This window comes from Benincasa hispida, chromosome 12 (genome assembly GCF_009727055.1).
Source record: "Benincasa hispida cultivar B227 chromosome 12, ASM972705v1, whole genome shotgun sequence".
NCBI lineage: Eukaryota > Viridiplantae > Streptophyta > Magnoliopsida > Cucurbitales > Cucurbitaceae > Benincasa > Benincasa hispida.
Genome location: NC_052360.1, coordinates 70,004,082 through 70,020,412, shown reverse-complemented (window position 1 = coordinate 70,020,412; position 16,331 = coordinate 70,004,082). Strand labels below are relative to the sequence as shown.

The 16,331-nt window shown below is 35.6% G+C and overlaps 1 protein-coding gene across 1 annotated transcript; it reads left to right on the top strand.

Moving 5' to 3' along the window:
• The first annotated feature begins 2,950 nt into the window (after positions 1-2,950).
• On the top strand, positions 2,951-4,229 carry LOC120067913 (dof zinc finger protein DOF1.8-like). The gene is made up of 2 exons (XM_039019541.1): positions 2,951-3,133; positions 3,255-4,229. The coding sequence occupies exon 2, from the start codon at positions 3,280-3,282 to the stop codon at positions 4,033-4,035; it is 756 nt and encodes a 251-aa protein (XP_038875469.1). The 5' UTR covers positions 2,951-3,133; positions 3,255-3,279; the 3' UTR covers positions 4,036-4,229.
• The last annotated feature ends 12,102 nt before the right edge of the window (positions 4,230-16,331 follow it).

Here is a 16,331-nt window from a genome sequence, read left to right as displayed (position 1 = left end):
ACATATATGTGAATTAGATAGACACACACACGCACACATATATGTGAATTACACACGCACACATATGTGAATTACATGCACATGCACGCGTGCATATATATGTGAATTACACACATACGCACACACGCATATATATGTGAATTACACATGTGCGCACACACACACGTGTGTGTGTGAATTACACACACACGTGCATGCACACGCGCACACGCACACACATGCACACACACACACATGCCACACACACACACTTACGCACACACACGCACATATGCACACACACACGCACGCGCACGCACATGCACACATACACACACGCACACGCATACGTACACATGCACGCACGCGCACGCGCACGCGCGTGCACACACACATAGACACACACGCATTTACGCATTGACGTGCACACACATAACTCACAACATATATTTATATATTTTGTGAATTATACATGCACTTTTTAAAAAATTATAGTTTCCAAATTCTTTTTGTTTACATGCCACATATTCTTTGAATTATAAATTTACTTTTTCTATCACCAATGACAGATCAAGGAATTTTATATAGGGGCACAATGCATAAGTGTAATTGAAGATGTCAACCCTATATTCTCTATCTCTATTTGTTTTTCTTTTAAAATATCTTTACATATTGATTTAGTGTTAACTCTATGAAAGTATTTACAATAAAAATATTAAGATTTATTAAATAGATTTAAAATTATAAAAGCTAAAAAGACTAAGAAAAATTTAAAATTTACTTATCAATGGTATGATATATATGTCCTGATAAGTGAAAAAGTTTTTTTTTTTTTTTTTTAAGAAGTACTTGAATTATAACGTCACAAAGGTCAAATTACGACAAAAAGTCCAAAGAAACAACATTAGCTAACCAATTAGGTAAGGAATAGAACCAAACATTACTCAAGCAACTACTCCTAGCTACTGTCAATGTTTTGTTATAACAATATTACAGACTCTTGAGAAAAAAAAAATCCAGTTTTGCAAATAATTTCTTAAAAAAAAAGGTAAATATTACCTTTTTAATAGAATATTATTGAGATTAAAAACTTCTCTGGTTAATTCTTTTTCTTCCTTTTAAAAGAAAGGAACCTCTGAATTAGTGAAGATATTTTAATTTTTATGTAGCACAACCCTGCGTGTACAGCAGGCGCGCCCCAAAACCAACGCTGCAAATAGGGATTATAATACTTTTGGTAAATTTACTTTTATATATTCATAATTAATATTTCTAAATTATATTTAGAAAAAACAAAACTCGATAATTTGAAGGGGCACGTGCCACCCGCTTCTACGTGAATCTATCTCTGACTGTCACGTGAAGATGAGATGTGTTTTTTCTATATGAATTTTGACATCAACAATATTGATTTACTAACATGTAAACCCATCTAAGAATTCAAATTAAAGCATTTAATGAAAATAATAATTAAAGAAATTAGATGAGAAGAAAACTGAGAAGTTATGCACTTCTATTAATTTTTTTTCCCTCTATCAATTTTTCATCTCAAAATACCCACAATCTCTTTAGTTATAGTACTCTCTAGGGCTCTATATTCAAACATGTCTTATTATTATATTTACTTTAATACGTGGAAGTGAAAATTTTTCATCGAAATTTTTAGTTGAAAATATATGTTTTAATTAGTTCAACATTAATAAAAGTATATTGGTTTTTCACTAAGGCTTGAACTCCTTTTAACTCTTTTCATGGAACAACAAGGAGAATGAGGCACTCCAATGGCTACCTTATGTGGACGGAGTTGTACTGAATTCAGCTATATATATCTAGTTCTCTTCTCATTTTGGAGTAATTTCAATCCTTTAGAGCTTTAAAGCCAAGCAACTTTTTCTTTTCCTAAGGTTCTTTTTTCTTATATGTCTTTCTACAAACTACACGATGGTACAATAAATGATGAGAAAATAAAAAGATACAAGAAATAGAGAAATTAAAATACACAATATAAATATGATTGCAACATTATATTACTTTAAACAAGGCATTTGACTCCCTTTTATATTGACCGATCTGAACACAACTTAAACGGTTGAGACACATTCATCTTCAACTAAATCAATAATTCTTTTTAAAACAAAGTCTCAAACTAATTTGTCCTCCTAACTAGCACCACACTAAACCCAACATCAAACCTCAACTTGTTTGTTTATTCTCCTATGGAACCATTTTTATTCCATTACAACATGCATCACTTATTAAATAACAAAAATAACATACACAATTAAAAAAAAGTAAGCAAATTGACAAAACTAGATGATGTGTTATGCAATGAAATCAATCTCTCTTTTTCTCTCTCTCTTCCCTATATATCTATGACCCATACAAAAAGCAAAGGCTTCTAAGGGAGTGAATGGTCATCATGCAAAAGAGAGAAGAGGTGACCAAACAATGAAAGAGCAACAATCAATGACTTCACCCAACCAATTATGAGGTCAAAAGTGAGAAACCCACCACAATAGACACATTCATAATTCCACCAATAAAATGAATATATATATATATATAAATTAATATAATGCATCATTAAACATCATTAAACTTAAGTTGTATATTCGTATTTTGGCTCTAGGGTTTAGATGCATGAGTGCGTTCTATAAACTCTCTTACTCTACTAGTGTTTCTGATTGTGGAATATGATATTTTTTCTCTAATAATAAACCACTCTCTCCCTCTACCTGTGTATGTAACTAATAATATTGTTAGTGAACCACATAAATCTCTGATTCTTTACCATTTACGTTTTTTCTGTTTATCTTTAATGGTTGATTTCTTAACAAACATAAATTCAAACAAACTTACATAAATTGTCTCCATGAAATACTAAGATATAATAGCTAGTGGCAATGAATGTGCATTCAAAACAAGCTAGCTAAGCACACTTTTTCACCCCTTTTAATTCTTTCCCTTTCCCATCATTTTTAAAAGCAAAGCTCAAACCCACATTGAAACCAACCCAAAAACATTCTTGCTTAGCTTTCTTGTTTCAATTGAAAGAAAAGATGGGAAAAATAAAATTCTCTCTCTCTCAACTGATCTTTTGAGCTTCTTCTTTCTTTCCTTTCATGGAGATTATTGCTGATCATTGAACATATAGGTGGGATGATTCAGTAAACATTTCCTCTCCATTTCTCTTCCTTTTTTTTTTTTTTTCAATTTTTATTATTGATATATATGCATTCATATTTGGTGGAAGTTAAGGGTATGTTTGGATGCAGGGTTAGTGTGAGTGAGACACAAAAAATGGAAGAGATAAACCCTAATCCATGCATATTGGAGATGAAGAAGAAATCAACAAAGCCTCCTAAAGAGCCATTGAATTGTCCAAGATGCAAGTCTAACAACACAAAATTTTGTTATTACAACAATTACAGCCTCACACAACCAAGATACTTTTGTAAGTCTTGTAGAAGGTATTGGACTGAAGGTGGGTCCCTCAGAAATGTCCCAATTGGAGGAGGCTCAAGAAAGAACAGATCAAAATCATCAACAACAATTTCTATTTCTTCAGCTCCTTCTTCATCCTCATCTTCATCTGATCATTTCAACAACAACAACAACCCAAAATTACCAAATTACCCTTCATCTCAATTTTCTACTCAAAACCCAATTGGATTAAGAGATTTTAACCTTGCTTTCCCTAAGGTTGAAAATGTCAACAATAGTTATAATTGTGGAATTGGTAATTTTAGGGGTTTGAGTACTTTTATCCCAAATCTAATGCCAAATTCCAATAATAATAATGCTAATTTGGGGATTAATAGTAATAGTGATCAATACCCAACTGGGTTTTCTTTGCCTGATATTGATGAGTTTAAGCCAAGTTTGGGTATTCATTCTGTTGATGGGTTTGGAGATGGAAGAAATTTGCTTCCTTTTCAAGAATTGAACCAACAAACTGCTGCCCCAAATGAAGGTGATCATCAAAATGAAAGGCAACAAGGAATTAATATTTCAACTGGATATTGGAGTGGGATGCTTGGGGGTGGATCATTGTAAGGAAGTCAGCCTTTCTTTTTTTTTCCTTCCAGTTTCAGCTTTTTCAAACCCTAGATCTCCTTTTTCCTTTGATTGCCAGTTTCATTGATTGAGCTAGTATTTTTGTTCGTAAAATTTTGTTATATGTTTCTGAAAATTATATATATACATATATATGTGCTTATTTGCTGATTTTTCTTTGTTTTCTACTAATAAAATACCATTTTGTAACATCACATTCAAAGTTGCAAATGATAGAGGTGCAAAGATATAGGGTACTAAAGAAATAAATATTCTTTAAAAAGTCATTTTTATTTAAACTCTTTTGATAAAAATTGTTTAAATACCTTTTTTGAAAGTGTTTTAAAAGCTATTTTGAGTGGTTGCTAAATACTTCAAATTTTTTTTCAAAATAATTTATTTTCAAAACTAAACAAACCAAATCCACCCTCTATCTTTCTTTTCATTACATCACACGGTTTGTTTAGAGTTGAAAATGTTACTGCTTGGTTCACAAAGTTTACATATAATAATAATAATAATAATGCTTAACCTTTAGTTTTCAAGTCATATGAAAATGAAGTTTTCAAAAGAATATATATATATATATATATATATATATATATATATATATATATATATATATATATATATATATATATAATATATATTATATATATGAAAAGGGTTTGATGGAGTGCGATAGGAGTGAATTAGATTTAGAGAAAGTAGAAATACAGAAAAAAGGTAATCGATAAAAGGCTATATGCAATACGATCATTGATGATTGTGTCTACTTTTATCACACTTTATTTTCCATGCTTTCAAAGGATTTTAGTTTTCGAAACCACTAACAAATAAAGTCCCTTTTTAATTTCATTTTAAATTTAGTAGAGGCAATGGAATTCAAGTGATGTCGAAAAGCACTTTTGTCAAGGCCAACATCAATTAAGAGAAAAAATTAGAGTAAATATATGAGAAATACGTATGTTCACACGAGGTTTTTGGAGAAACTTATTTCGTGGAATTGAACTTGAATAGATGTATTTGACTTGGAGAAGAAAGACACCGAACATTCTTGAAGTAGAAGTTTTGGAAGAATCTGTGTATCTTCAAGAGTCTTATGTCTTCTAGGATGAATTCTCTCTAAAATTTCTGAATGTAGAATTGTTGACCACACAAATGAAGAGAGCTCCTCTATTTATAGAGTTCTCTAATAGATTTCGTGGGCTTGGACTTGGTTGACCCATGGATTTGAGCTTGATTGGTCCATGAGTTTAGTTGGCGCATGGATTTGGGCCTGACTTTTTCGAGATTCGTGTACAAAAGTGGGTGGATGAATCTTGAAAAAGATAAAGTTGGAATCGAGATACAAGTAATTTATTCTTGCCGTTGATATATTAAAATAATCAAACTATGAATTTAGTACATAAGTTTGATTAAAAATTGTTTGGGACCTAGCCAAACTTTAAGAAAAATTTCAAGTTTTCATCCCCAATTTAATTTGATTTGGAGACAAAAACTTAAAAATTTGAATTTAGAAATTTGGAATATGACCAAAGTTTAGTTTAAGAAAAATTTCAAGCTTTATCCCCACTTTAATTTGATTTGGAGCCATAAAAGATTTGAATTTAAAATAAAATTTGGAGTATCGCCAAATTTTTAATTTAAGAAAATTTTCAAGTTTTATCCCAAATTTAATTTGATTTAGAGATAAAAACTTAAGAATTTGCAAGAAATAAATTTTGGAATATGACCGAATTTTTAATTTAAGAAAAATTATAAATTTTATCCCAAATTTAATTTGATTTAGAGCTAAAAGTTTAGAAATTTTAATTTAGTATGAATTTTGGAATTGGCCAAATTTTCAATTTGAGATTAATTTTAGATTTCACCTCCAATTTATTTGACTTGCAGATAAGAACTTAAAGTGAGATAAATTGAATTTAGAATAAAATTTGGAATATATCCCAAATTTTAATTTGAAATAAGATCGAAATCAAAATACAAGAAACTTATTTTTGATTTTGACTCTATTTGATGTATCCAATTTTAGAGATGAAATTTGAATTTCCCTTGATTTTGCTTTAGGATAATTTAGATTGTCTTCGATCTAAACTTGACGACTTTATATCTAATTTATATTGAGTTGGAGATAAAAGTATAAATAAATGATATGACTTTGAGATAAATTTGGAAATATGTCCCAATTTGATTTGAGATAAATATTTACATGATGGCCCCAAGCAATTCAAATCCCAAGGATGGGCTTTATCTTGAATTCAAACACGAGATAATATAAGATTCTTTTTTTCTATTAATCATCTTCACACTTTTTTGAATTGTAGGTATTGCCACTCCTTAATTTTAAATTAAACCTCGAAGAATTCACCCAAGTTGGAGAAGGTGATTATCACTTCCAATTATCTCTTCTTCCACCGGTTCTTCTTCTTTCTTTTGTTGCCATGTTTTTTTTTTTTTTTTATATATATATAATATATATATATATATATATATAATTATATATAGTATATATATATCTTATCATATATTATTTTTTTCCTTTTTTTTTCTTTCTTTCATATATATATATATCTTTCTTTTCTTTTTTCTCTTTTCAACCCGTATATATTTTTGTTATATATTATTTTATGATTATTAATTTTTTATGTTTTTTATATATATTACTCTTGCCCTTTTTTTTACCGGAGTTAGAACGACTAAGAAAGATTACTACTAGCACCTGCAATTTGTTATTCCACCTCATCCTTCATATCTTTGCACAAAAGCTGGACTGTCTCTCTTTTTTTTTTGTCTCTATATATATAGATATGTACATATTTAAAAGGGGGCATTGAATCGACTATATCCGCTAGCACGATCTGACTCCTGCTAGACATAAGCCCACTATGGGGTGGACTGTGTAACGCCAACAGGGGTTGGTCGCCCGCTCTACCAATAACTCTGACTCCTGCTAGACACACCCCTATGTGGGCGACTGTGTAGCCTACATAGAGATCGCCAGCTCTACCAACAACGATCTGACTCTTGCATAGACACAGCCCTATGTGGGCGATGAGTGTAGCCTACAGGGGTGGTCGTGGATATACCAACAACATTCTAGGCATAGCCCCTATGTGGGATGTGTAGCCTACAGAGGTGGTCGCTAGCTCCGCCAACAACGATCTGACTCCTGCTAGACAGAATATATGGTGACTGTGTAGCCTTACAGAGGTGGTCGTCAGCTCCATCAACAACGATCTGACCCCGATACTACATATAGATTAGGACTGCGTATAGCCTGTAGGGTGGTTGTCAGTTCCACAAAACAATCGATGCGACTCTTGCTAGACACAGCCTATGTGGGGCGACTGTGTAGCCTGCAGGGGTGGTCGTCAGCTCTGCCAACAACGATCTGACTCCTACTAGACACAGCCACTATGTAGGCAATTGTATGGCCTGTAAGGGTGAGTTGTCAGCTGCGCAGCAACATTTAACTTCTGCTAGAACAAGCCTCTATAGTATGGGCGACTGTGTAGCCTGCCAGGAGTGATCACGCAGAACTCCACCGCACTTATGTTTACATTTTTTATTTAAGCAATTTATTACTTCGCATTTTTATTTTTTTAGGGCATGGCAAGTGTACTTTAATTATTTATATATATATATATATATAATATATATTCATTCAGAACAATTCTCTTTAAGCTATGGTGTATTTCACAGTGCATCCTGACCTAGGAGAAAAATGCTTGATCATGTTAAAAGATGAAAATCAATCTTTTGAGAGTGGAATTATCCACCTGTTGGGAGAGGCGGTGTATGGAAACTTTATGCAATCTTAACCTCCCATAAACAATTCTATTTTCCCAACTCGATGGTCTAAAGAGCGACCTGTGAGGCCCAATTCATTGCTGAAGGCCTGGTTTCTAGAGTCTTCAATACATAACAAAGCTCGTATAAAAATCCAGAGTGAATTTTGGGTCATCGCATTATTAACAGTAAGAAAGTTTGATGGGGTGCCTCGTTGAAGATTCATGGAGAATTCTTTTACATCTCCCATTATTGGGAATGGTTAGAGGTCGTAGTTTCTCGTAACACAACAATACTCAAGAGGGCTCGTTTCTTTGATGTTTTTTTGGTTTCCTTATACACCTGTGATTGCAATAGCGACATTGTTCGGGCTTTTAGTGAAGCATGGTGTCCTTCAACAAATACCCTTCATACTTCATCCGGAGAGATGTCTATCTCTTTATAGGACTTGTGGAGATTAGGGGGTCTTCCCATCAAAAGTAGATTTTATGACGAAAGCATTCCTAACTGTAAGGATCTACTGGGGGCGTTCGATGAAGAAGATTGTCCAAGGAGCTGCAAATACCTATTTTTTGCATATTATCACATCGCTTCTTAACGAATAGATAGATCACTCTCGAATTCCTGTGAGTGCATGGATCTCTTTTTGGTTTACGCGTCCCAAGGTGAAGTATCCAAAGCCATCGACACGCAAGTCAAAGAAATCTTCTCGTCCTCACTCAACCCATAACCTGGATGGAGCTCCCATCTGACGTCCTGATTGATCTGAGGAGGAACTTAATTTATTTTACGGACTAGCCATCACAAAGAATTCAAGGATAAGACCTATTTGGCCATCTTTCTTTCCTGTTGGTTGTGCGTGTTCATGTTCCCTGATAAGCAGTCCTTTCTTCGTCCGAAGGTTTTTAAGGTTGTTAGTCTTATGGCGGGAGGCTATATTTTTAGCCTTGCTGTTTCTGTCTTGGCCAATACTTATAGCGAACTACGCCAAATTCACGCCGCTTCTCCCTTTGCTGGTTATTCAAACGCATGTTTTCCTTTACATTATGTTCATAGGTGGCTTGCCATTTACTTTAACACACGCTACAAAGTTTCAACGACTGTTAAGGGTCCTCTGATAGTTGAATTTTCTAGTGAAGGTGGAGCTAAATACTATACTAATTTTGAAGCTCATATACATATTCATAAGGGCAAATATGTGTCTTGGCATGTGAGTCTTCATAAAAAAAAAAATAAAATAAAATAAAGATGAACTTATGGGAGATGATGGAAAACTAACTTTTTGACTTTCGTCATTTTTTGTAAGTATTCGCTCCTACTTTTTATCCTCATGGTGTGGGTCTTCCATGGTCATTGAGACTTATAATCCTTGTCGATTTAGTCGACAACTTGGATTCTATCAAGATGTTCCATATGACTTGGGTAGGGAAGTCCCCAAAGCTAATTTCCCCAACATATTGCGATATTGGATGATATGTGTCCAAGACAATATTTCATCCCAAATGCATCTTCTTGCACGCCTGTTGATTCTGTTATAGAAATTAGTGGTTAGCAAAACATGGCACTTATCTTGAAGAAGGGATACAACATTTAGTAGATAGTACCTCTTCCCCTTCACTAAATCTAAGGTTGCCAAAAGGACTGAAAATGATATAGAAGGTAAATAGATTCACATGCTTGGAACTAGTGGACCCACTCCTGCACATACTGAAGAAAGTCATAGTAGCAATAAAGACCGTCATTGGAAAAGATCTAAAAAATCTGATAAACAACCGATATGCGAAGAAGGATTTTTTGACGAAGTTCCAGGTGTTTAACAATTTTTTGATATCACCATTCTCAAGTTACCGTTTGGTGTCGTTTTTTCCTTTTTTTCATTATCATCTATTTGCTATTATTGTTTTACTTAACTGCCTTTGCTTCGCAGTCACCTTTAGATGATTGGATTCTAGACATTGGAGAAACCTCAAAATCTTTCGTGACTTCTGATGGTTATGATTCTACATTTGCTCGCGTCGACAAATTTAAAACACCATTGGACACCAACACGACTCTAACCCATCCTCTTGTGATTAATGAGCCACTTGGGCAAGTAAAAAAAACAATGTCCATGGCTGTTCCTGAGGTCTCCAACTTTTGTGCTGTCGACGTGATTTCTGATGTTCGATGCCATGTTGTTTCGGCCATATGGGAGACCATAAATAAGAAAATCATGCACACTCCTTTTGAAAAAGTCCTTTATCATAAAGATGAAACCCGCTAGATATTTGATGCAATTTTTGACATTTGCGGTGCTAATCTTCCTCCTCTATAAAACTTTTCGATGAATATTTTTGAAATGTAGAGAATTATAACCAGTTTTAATTATTGTTTTCTTCCCAACTAAGTTAGGCAGATAAAAGTCATCGATCGAAGGAGGCCAAATTCAATTTAGAGAAGATGTTGTATGGTGAAAGTAGCATACTTGCCCAGAAGAAGGGCCTTTTCAAGTGCGTTTCTCATGCATTGCAGGAAGAAAAAGAATTGTTAACCAAGCTAGAAGCCATCAAAACTAAACATGCTGAGGTGTCTAAGCTAATTTTTGAAAGCGATGAACTTTTAAAACTGTTGAAGTTTGTGCCCTAAAGTCTCGTGTCTTGTAGTTTCTAAACAACTTTGTAAGAACGCTTGTGATGTATAATATATATGATATTTACTTCACATCTTGACTTTGCACATTTAGATGTTCTTTATTTTAACACAAACCAATAAACTTAATATCCCTGGTTGTCTTTATGTAACTTAAGCATGTATGTAGTGACATACAAGTGGATCATGTCTTAAGTGACAACCAAAATGGTCTGTAGTATATGGATATAGGAGGGAAACCTTATCCTTGTAACACTACGGACGCGGCCTGCTTTTTGGAATTGTTACAAGTGTCGTGACTTGTCATAGATGGTCTGATCTTGATCATACGTGTAGAGGACATGAGAGCGGTGGCATCCTATACAAAGAGTTTGTATAAGACCTGACCTCAAAGTGTTAAAGTTTCGTCATATAACTCCGTTCATGACTAAAACTTCACTTCACTAGGATGACCATAGGTAACATGACCTCAATCCTGAGTGAGTTAGGAACTCCTGCCATTGAGGGCAGTCCTTTGATTTGCATGAGTGCGAGTGGCCAGAGTGCAGACTCAAACCTACCACTTTGGTGATTCGTCTGATTTGGGAGTTGGGAACTCAGCTTCACAAAATGGAGTTCACTCCTTCCCCAAAGCAAGGGTAAGTAGATAGATTACTCTCTTAAGGGCTGATCCCGGGGCTTGAACGATGTGGCACTACACACCTTCTCATGGCTCAAGAGGTGTATTGTTCATTAGAGGGATCAATGGTACTTAAGGAGTAAGATGTAACTATAGGGGAAAAACAGTAAATTGGCCTGCTGTAATTATGAGCATTTGTGAAGGATCATCGTACTGATGATTGGTTATATCCAATGGACATAGAAATATATCTATGGTAAGCAGAATTCAACTGACGGTCTTTAGTGGAATGTCTGACAGTTAATAGATGGTGGATATCGTGGCTAAAGAGTTTAGTCAGCTATTCACGTATCGTTGGAGCTTCGAGCCATAGGTCCATAAGGTCCCCTTGGTAGCTTGGATACAAGTTGAGAGTCAGTTTTTGGGTCAGTTTGAAATGTTCCAATTGACAAGTGGGAGTTCGAATATATATGATATAATTAACTTTATGTATGAGATATATTAATTTGAAAGAAATTGGATATAAATATGATTTATATCTAGTGGAGGAAAAATACTATGATTAATATATGATATTAATTCATAAGTTAAAAATATGATGTGATCGTATTCATTGTTTATTAATTGGACGGTTAAATGGGTAATAGGACAATGTCTCTTCTGTTTTCATAACGGATGAGTAAGTTGAAAGATCACTTTGAGACGCTTAAATAGCTCAGCGTGTGTTAAGCATGGGATGCGCGAACATTGTGTTGAAGAGTGTCATCGCTTAGAAAATCTGTGTCTATATGATAGTGCCTAAACGATCGCTTGCCTATACGATAATTGCTGAGCGATTGCTTAACAATTACACCTGTGCACGTTATTTACTAAACGATCTTTTACCTTTTCCTAAGCGATCGTTTAGTGCCCGATATTTACTAAACGATCGTATAGATGATCGCTTAGTTTTTCCTACACGATCGTTTAGACGATCGCTTACCTTTTTCCTACAGAATCGTATACTTCACGTAAACGATCAAGCATTTTATCTATACGATAGACGAGCTTATCTCCCACTTGCTTGATCCTTGTATTCGATCTCCCTTCCTTCTTCCCTCTACCAAATCCGAACAAAGCCCACCATTTGGATTCTCACTCCAAGAATACGAGGGCTCAGAGTAGTGGTGTCATCCCTGTTTTCTTCTGTTCGTGTGGAGACTGTTCGAGGTAGACGATTGTATTTTGTTGAGCAATAGCTTACCGTCTCTGCAAAAGCGAGATTTGTTGTGAAGAATAAGTCTTCAATTGGTATGATCTCTCGATCTATTATTTATTGATACAATTTAATTATAGCATATATAATCAAATTTTCTTTTGTTAATTTGAACATTTGAAACTAACCCAAAAATTGATTCTCAACATGAATCCATTGAGCTACCAAGGAGACCTTATCGACCTATAGCATAAAACTCCAATGGTACGTGAATAACTAACTAAACTCTTTAATCACAATATCCACTATCTGTTAACTATCGAGCATTCCATTAAAGACCGAAAACTGCACTCTTCCTGCTACAAATATATTTCTGTATCCATTGGATATAACAAAACAACAGTATGATGACCCATCACAAATCACTCGTAAATACAACCGCGCTAATTTATCATTTTGCCCCTATAATTACATCTAACTTCTTAAGTACCACTGATTCCTCTAATGAACAATACATCATAGTCCTACTATGAGTAAATTCTTCTCGGGTCAAGAGAAGGTGTGGTGCCACATTGTTCAAGTCTCAGAATCAGCCCTTAAGGGAGCAATTTGTCTACTTACCCCTAAATTGGGGAAGGGGTGAATTCCCTTTTGTATAGCTGAGTTCCCAACTCCTCAATCAGACGAATCCTCAAAGTGGTAGGTTTGAGTAGACGAACTGATCACTCGCACCCATACAAATCAAAGGACCACCCTCATAGGCAGAAATTCCCAACTAACTCGGGATTAAGGTCATGTTACCTATGGTCATTCTAGTGAAATGAAAGTCTCTGTCATGAACGACGTTATATAACAAGAATAAACATTTTGTGGTCTGGTCTTATACAAACTCTTTTGTATAAAGCATCCTCGCTCGCATGTCTAATACATGAATGGATAGGATCAGACCATTTGTAGTATATTACAACACTTTTAACATTTACAAAGCAGGCCACACTCGTAGTGTAAACAGGATAAGGTTTCCCTCCTTTATCCATCTACTACAGACTATTTAGGTTATCACTTAAAGCACGATCCATTTGTATGTCATTACATACATGCTTAAGTTACAACGATAACCAGGGATCTTAGTTTATTTGTTTGTGGTTAATGCAACAAAATATCTCATATAGCAAAGACCGTAGTGAAGAAAATATCTCATATTATTACATCACAAAATGTTTGTTCAAATACACGCTTACAAACTACTGGACCCAGCGAGATTTAGGACATCAACCCCAACAATCTGCCACTTGTCCTAAAGCTAGTGGGGTGTACAAGAAAAATACAAGTACAAATCAATAAACTATGGTACAAAAGCCTAGTACTACAATACTCTCACTTGCCCTAGTCCAGCTGCGGATGGTCTCGTCGATGCACAAACATTGTAGCCGTGAGAGCCTTCGTAAACGAGTCAGCAGCATTGTGCTCCGAAGCTATCTTCGTCACTATCACGTCTTGTTGATGCACAATCTCTCTTATAAGATGGTATTTTCGCTCGATATGTTTGTCACGCTTGTGACTTCTAGGCTCTCTGGAATTCGCTACAGCATCACTATTATTATAGTAAATGATGATGGGCCTAGACCTGTCTGGAACAACTTCCAAATCAATCAGGAACTTTTTGAGGCAAGCTCCTTAGCATCTTCATAAGCCGCTACATACTCAACCAGCATAGTGGAGTCAGTGACGCACTACTGCTTAGTGCTTCGCCATATTACAGCTCCTCCGTTAAGAGTAAACACCAATCCTGAAGTGGATTTTCGAGAATCCTTATTAGTCTAAAAATCAGAGTCCATTATCTAGCAAAGACCAAAACCTTAGAACCATACACAAGTATGTAGTCCCTCGTTCTCTGAAGATACTTGAGGATATTCTTGATGACAGTCTAGTGACCCTATCCTGGATTAGACTGATATCTACTGACTATCCCCACAACGTAGCAGATGTCAGGTCGAGTACATAACATCGCATACATCAAACTACCAATGGCAGAAGCACAGGGGATTCGTCTCATTTCCTCAACCTCTTGAGGTGTCTTAGGACATTGCTCCTTAGACAATGTAATTCCATGTTGAAAAGGAAAAATGCCCCTCTTGGAGTTCTGCATCGAGTACTTGATCAACATCTTGTCAATATACGATGCCTGAGACAGTGCTAGCACTTTGTTCTTTCGATCCCGAAAGATCTCAATCCCAAGAACAAATTGAGCCTCTCCTAAATATTTCATTTGGAATTGGGTCGCTAGCCAGTTTTTAACTGATGTCAGTAAACCTACATTATTCTCAATGAGTATGATATCGTCTACATATAACACTAGGAATACTACTGAACTGTCGATGCTTTTCTTGTAGACACAAGGCTCATCAATGTTTTGGTCAAAGACATAAGATTTGATCGCAGTATCAAACTTTATGTTCCAAGATCGAGACGCCTGTTTTAGTCCATAAATGGACCGATTTAGTTTGCAACTCCTGACCTTAGGCTATGAATCCATCGGGTTGCACCATATAAATAGTCTCCTTAAGATTGCCATTTAGAAAGGCAGTCTTAACATCCATTTTCCATATCTCATAGTCATAATATGAGGCAATGGATAGAAGGATGCAGATAGACTTAAGCCTGGCAATAGGTGAGAAAGTCTCCTCATAGTCAACTCCCTCCATTTGGGTATAACCCTTTGCCACAAGTCTAGCCTTGAAGGTCTACATCTTCCCATCAACACCTCGTTTCCTCCTGTAGATCCATTTGCAACCTATAGGTTTGACCCCATCAGGTTGATCTCCAAGATCCCATACTATTGAAGTACATAGACTCAATCTCGAGATCCATGGCTTTGACCCATTCATCTTGTTAACATCCTCCATTGCCTTCTTATAAGACAACGGATCCTTAACCTCGCCATCGACTACCATAGCCAGGATTTCTGTTAAACCCCTATAACAAATAGGCGGGTTTGCAACCCTCCCACTACATCGAGGCTCCCTCAACTCTTGAGGTGGATTTGACCTACTAGATGAACTTCCATCAACAACTCTTGTTGATGTTGTTGATGTAGCAGGCTCTTCAACAATGCTTGTTGAAGTTTCAGTAGTGTCTTTGGAAAGTTCACTTAATACTATTTACTTCTCGGTCTGTGCTCCCTTATATGATCCTCCTCAAGGAAGGTATCATTTGTCGACACAAACACCCTGATTTCCTTAAGATCATAAAAGTAACCCCCTCGTGTTCCTTTGAGGTAGCCTACAAATATGCACAGCCTCGAACGTGGTTCCAATTTCTTAGAATTAGCCTCAAACACATGGGCTGCGCAACCCCCGATGCGGAAGTGACGTAAACTAGATTTACACCCATTCCATAACTTCAAAGGTGTTATGGTAATACTCTTGGAAGGAACACAGTAGAGGATATAGGTGCAGTCTCAACTGCAAAACCCCAAAACGAGTTCGGTAAGTAAGCATAACTCATCATCGACCGAACCATGTCCAACAAGGTTCTATTTCTCCTCTCTGATACACCATTCTGTTGAGGTGTACCAGCTGCTGAGAGTTGGGAAACGATTCTATGTTCTATCAAATAGTTTTGGAACTCAAAATCCAAAAACTCTCCACCCCGATCTGATCAAAGTGTCTTAATCCATTTATCTAATGCATTTTCAATCTCAGCGTTGAACTCTTTGAACTTTTCAAAGGATTCTGACTTATGTTGCATAAAATAAACATACCTATACCTCGAGTAATCTTCAGTAAAAGTGATGAAATACTCGTAACCTCCCCTAGCTCGCACATTCATCAGACCACAAAGGTTTGAATGTACTAACTCTGGAGGCGCTTTGGCTCGATAACCTTTTTCAATAAAAGGTCTTTTAGTCATATTGCCTTCAAGGCATGACTCGCACACAGGTAAAGAATTTTCCTCTAACTCATTTAGAAGTCCATTCTTTACCAATCTCTCAATCCTATTGAGATCAATGTGCCCTAATCGAAGGTGCCAAATTTGGACATTTTCTTTTGGAGAAAATTT

Excerpts from the sequence above, each read along its gene's own strand:
- LOC120067913 (XM_039019541.1), top strand. The coding sequence starts at position 3,280 with ATGGAAGAGATAAACCCTAATCCATGCATATTGGAGATGAAGAAGAAA.